This window comes from Rhincodon typus, chromosome 1 (genome assembly GCF_021869965.1).
Source record: "Rhincodon typus isolate 14 chromosome 1, sRhiTyp1.1, whole genome shotgun sequence".
In the NCBI taxonomy this organism is placed as follows: Eukaryota; Metazoa; Chordata; class Chondrichthyes; order Orectolobiformes; family Rhincodontidae; genus Rhincodon; species Rhincodon typus.
This window is the reverse complement of record NC_063332.1, coordinates 73,510,710-73,515,547: the sequence shown is the minus strand read 5'-3', so window position 1 is coordinate 73,515,547 and position 4,838 is coordinate 73,510,710. Positions and strand designations below refer to the sequence as shown.

Genomic DNA, 4,838 nt, shown 5'->3' with positions numbered 1-4,838 from the left:
TGACTGTCTCTTGTCTGTAGTCTCTTGCCTGGGGCTCTGTGGAGAGGGAGGCCATGACTGCTGACATTGCCAGTCTGGTGGTTTGCGCTGATGCAGTTAGGTGCGTTGGACCTGATGGTGAGTACCTGGGGTTTCTTTCCTTTCCTGGTGGTCCTTGTGAGCGGGTTGTTGTGTTGGATGGTGGTGGATGTTGCTGGTGTTGCTCCGGTTGGTGCCTTGTGTCTCTGGATGCTCTCAGTCACCTCCAGACATCGATGGGAGGTTTGTGGTTGGTTGATGGTGTTCAGTGGTTGCGAGTGATTGCTCTCGGAGTGAAGAGTTCACAGAGTCCATGTCTCGGAGGTGTCTGTGGGAACTTATCTCTCGATCGGTAAGTCTGACTGATTTCCTTTCCCTTCCTCGTGGCTTTGGCTCAAGGGCTCCTTCGCCTGCAGGGCCTGCTTCTTGTTCAGACTCTCAGATTTCTCTCATGAACCGCTCACACTGGGCACACACAGAGCCCACCTCAGAGCACACACCTTGTTGGAATCAGGGCGTGTTGCTGGTATTACAGTGCACAGTGCTGGGATCGGGGTCTCCAGTTATACCCAACCGCAGGCCTCCTTATCTCCCGCCAAATCTGATTTTGGCTGCCGAGCTATTGTTCCTCCTCTCGGAGCTGAATGAGCTTCCTGATCACTGGAGGACGTGTGATTGGCTTTTCCCTTGAGGTGAATGGTTTCAATGGTTTGGAATATCCAGTATTTCCCTTGGATGGGTATTTGTTAAATTTTGAATAGTAGTGTGAATGTTCTTACATCCAAAGGTAAAACAGGTTTACATGTAGCACAATGGTGTGGAATGTTTGGTATTTCTGTGCCTGAGCACTGGTTGGAAATTGAAAGGCTTTGTAGCTTAATTGTTTGTTTCCTGCAATCTGGTTTTTGTTGTTTAAGCTGGGGCATGAATGGGGTCTTCCTTTACTTTCTGTAAGCTAACCCCTGTTCCAGAGATAGTAGGAACTGACATCTGCGCCTGGGCTTGTATAATACCCAGTCTGTCCCAGCCAGCTTTTTCTGGTTCGGTTGAGGCCCATGGTTTCTTGACTCTGAAAGTTCAGTAGATTTTGGTCCAATGTTATTTCCACAAACTTACATTTTCAGAGGGTTTTAGTCCAGGTATATCCATCAACTGATGAGAATTTTTACCCCAACTTACACAGGACAACAGGCCAGTTAAGCTGATGACATGTCATATAAAATCTACAGAAAGCCTGAGGCTGGATGGTCCTCAATATATTCCCTGTACCGTTGGAATAAAATATTTTTTTCAGAATTTGCTTTCTGCGTCTGATGTCTTTTTAGAGTATAGAAGCAATATTTTCATCTATCAATATAGGTTCAAATTCTCAAATTATGATAGCAGTTTAAAATGTAATAGCATGCACATACCAATCATGACCTTCATATGTATAAAAAAGATTAAATATAATTTTTCATTGCTTCTTCAAATTAGTATCTATTTTTAATTGCATAACTGGAAAAATGGAAACACAACAATTTGATAAGAACATGGAAGTATCAATATGCACACCAATAAAAGGCCAATTTTATCAAGTCTTTTTAAAATTATTTTTAAAAGGACATTTTACACAACAAAGACAAATTGTAAATATGAAAGCTTTAATTATTTATAAAATAAAATTTTCAAGTCACATTGACTTAATTGATGGTAGTTGAGACAACAATTTGATAGCTGAATGACTGCAGGTATTAGTACTCAATACTTCTCCACCAAAACTTCACACGCCAAGAAGGAAAAATTATGAGAAGAAAGTCCAGTTTGGAGATGCCACATTTTTCTTCCTTTCATTTGTGAAATGAGGGCATCACTGGCTAGGGTAGCACTTGTTGCCCGTTTCTAATTGTCCAGAGAACAGTTAAGAGTCAACCATATTACTGTGGATCTGGAGTCACATGTAAACCAGAACAGGTAAGGACAACAGTTTTCTTCCCTAAAAGACATTAGTGAGCCAGATGTTTTTTTCTAACAATCGACGATGGATTCATGTTCATCATTAGACTCGTAATTTCAGATTCTTTTTAAAACTGAATTGAAATTCCACCAGTTGCCACCGTGGGATTCAAGCCCAAGCCCCCAGAGCATTACCAGGGTTGCTGGATGGACAGTCCAGTGATAATGCCACTAAGCTGTCTCCTTGGGATTAGCACAAATTCCAGAATTGGATGGTTCTCAAGGGCTACATACTAACTTGGCCACGATTCTGGACCATTTCACTTCTCCTTGGACAATTGATTTGGGTGTCTCACTTATCCCACAATAATTTTGATTCTCTGTTGTTTTTGTTGTCATCATAAAACTATTTTGTCCCAAAATAGAAATGAGAAGTACAGCAAATGTTCTATCAGGACAAGACAGCACTCATGGAGAGAAAAACAGAGTTAACATTTCAAATTGAATATGACTCTTAGGCTTGGTGGTTTCCAGAGTTTTTTGAAGTGGATGAGGTTGAAATGGAGTGCTGCTACACTTGAGAAGGCCTTGGTTCTGATTTCAAGAGAGCAGTTGTCTTTTTTTTCAGTTTCTTAAAACATCCTGATGTACTCGGAATGCAAATTGCAAAAATAAGCTTATCGAGACACATGTTTTGTATGAAATGTATTGAAATCTTGTCCAAATGAGTCCTGCTGCTGTTTTGATTTACGGTTTGATTAAAATGCCCACAGCTTTCTGAACTCAGGCAACACCCTTTTATTTTCATTTCAATAGCCTAACAAATCAATGGTGTAATTTGACAATTCATTTATCACAGTCCTGGAGGTGCTCTTGAATTGCGTTGTTGTTAGAAGGCATTTTGTTCATCATGAGTTTGCTTTTCAAATGAAATTTGCAGGCTGGAATCTCCAACTCGCACTCTGACAATGGAAGCCCCAAAGGGAGTGCACATTACTGCAGCTGAAGGAGACCTCAAGGCAACCTGTCGAAGAGAACTACAGCTCCAGTCTACAGATGGGGAGGTAAACTTGTCTGATGTAGATTCACATTTGTAAATCTGTCTTACACCTATCCTCTTATATCAAGATTTTATATTGTCCCTGAGTTGGACACAACAAATTGTAAACAAAATACAGTGGTTCCATTCAAAAGTAAGCAGCTAATGTTAAATTTATGTAGCAGCTTTCTTTATTCTTTATTCTTTCATCGGATGTAGTCATTGCTGGCAAGGCCACAATTTGTTGCCACAATTACCCTTGACCTGAACAGCTTGCTAGGTCTCCTGAGTGCAGTTAAGAGTCAGGCAAATTATTTTGTTTTAGTCTTTCATGGAATGTAGGTATTGCAAACAACGCCAGCACTTGTTGCCCATCCCTAATTGCTCTTGAACTGAGTGGCTTTCGAGGCCATTCCAGAAGTCAGTTAAAAATCAACAACATTACTATAGGTTTGGATTGATAAACAGACAAGACTGGGCAAGGGTAGTGGGTTTACATCCCTGAAGAACATGAGTGTACCAGATCAATTTTTACAATAATCAGTGAAAGTTCTCATGGTCACCATTATTGAGACTAGCATTTCAAATTTTTAAAATTTAAATCCCATTCGCTTCAGCAGTGAGAATTGAACTCTTGTCCCCAGAACATTACCTTGGGGATGTCTATTTCTACTCGAGAGACATTAACGAAATGTCATCATCTGTCGCTTTCATTTTCTCTCACATTTCCTTTCTCTCTTCTCCCACTCTCTTTCTCTATTTCACTCTCTCTCTCTCTCACCACCACCAATATCTTCCAAACCCACGCACCCACCCCCACTTCACACAGCACACTTCTCTTCCTTCTTCCTTCTTCCTTCTTCCTCTTTCTCCGGAAATAAATGATGTGAGGATTTCTAAAACTGTTACCAGAACTTTAAAAAGCAGAACCATTAGCAAAGACTCAGAAGATTGAAACAGTTTTTCTTCTGGAAAAGAGACAATCAAGTGGAGATATTTACTGCAGATTTTATGTAATTTTGAAGTAGCACTATATTCTTGTTGGTCCTAAATTTATTTAGGGATTCCATGCAAGTTCCCTAACGATAGATGAGAAACTTTGGTTGCACACATGTAGCGTTCAATGTTTCCAATGTTTGATTACGTGAGACTATTCGCTATTGAAGCAAACTGTACTTGATTAGTTAAACCTGGCTGTGTCATATCCGAATAGTTCCAGATACAAAATAAGAACATAAGAACATAAGAACTAGGAGCAGGAGTAGGCCGTCTGGCCCTTCGAGCCTGCTCCACCATTCAATAAGATCATGGCTGATCCTTTCGTGGACTCAGATCCACTTACCCGCGTTCTCAATGTATCCCTTAATTCCTTTATTGTTCAAAAAAAATCTACCTTTTTTTAAAAAACGTTTACTGAAGTAGCGTCAACTACTTCACTGGGCAAGGAATTCCATAGATTAACAACCCTCTGGGTGAAGAAATTCCTTCTCAGTTCAGTCCTAAATCTGCTCCCTCTAATCTTGAGGCTATGCCCTCTTGTCCTAGCTTCACCTGCCAGTGGAAACATCCTCTCTACTTCTATCTTATCTATTCCCTTCATAATTTTATATGTTTCTATAAGATCCCCCCTCAATCTTCTGAATTCCAATGAATATAATCCCAATCTACTCAGTCTCTCCTCATAAGCCAACCCCCTCAACTCCGGAATCAACTTAGTGAACCTCCTTTGCACCCCCTCCAGTGCCAATACATCCTTTCTCAAGTAAGGAGACCAAAACTGCACACAGTACTCCAGGTGTGGCCTCACCAGCACCTTGTACAGCTGCAACATAACCTCTCTGCTTTT

The 4,838-nt window shown here is 40.7% G+C and overlaps 1 protein-coding gene across 1 annotated transcript in view; it reads left to right on the top strand.

Annotated features, from left to right (window-relative positions):
- The first annotated feature begins 254 nt into the window (after positions 1 to 254).
- LOC109937397 (zeta-sarcoglycan-like) overlaps positions 255 to 4,838 on the top strand; it is a 12,571-nt gene continuing 7,987 nt past the window's right edge. Inside the window, exons 1-2 of the mRNA XM_020535976.2 lie at positions 255 to 370; positions 2,894 to 3,017. Coding sequence (XP_020391565.1) covers positions 255 to 370; positions 2,894 to 3,017 — 240 coding nt within the window. The remainder of the gene's footprint in view (positions 371 to 2,893; positions 3,018 to 4,838) is intronic.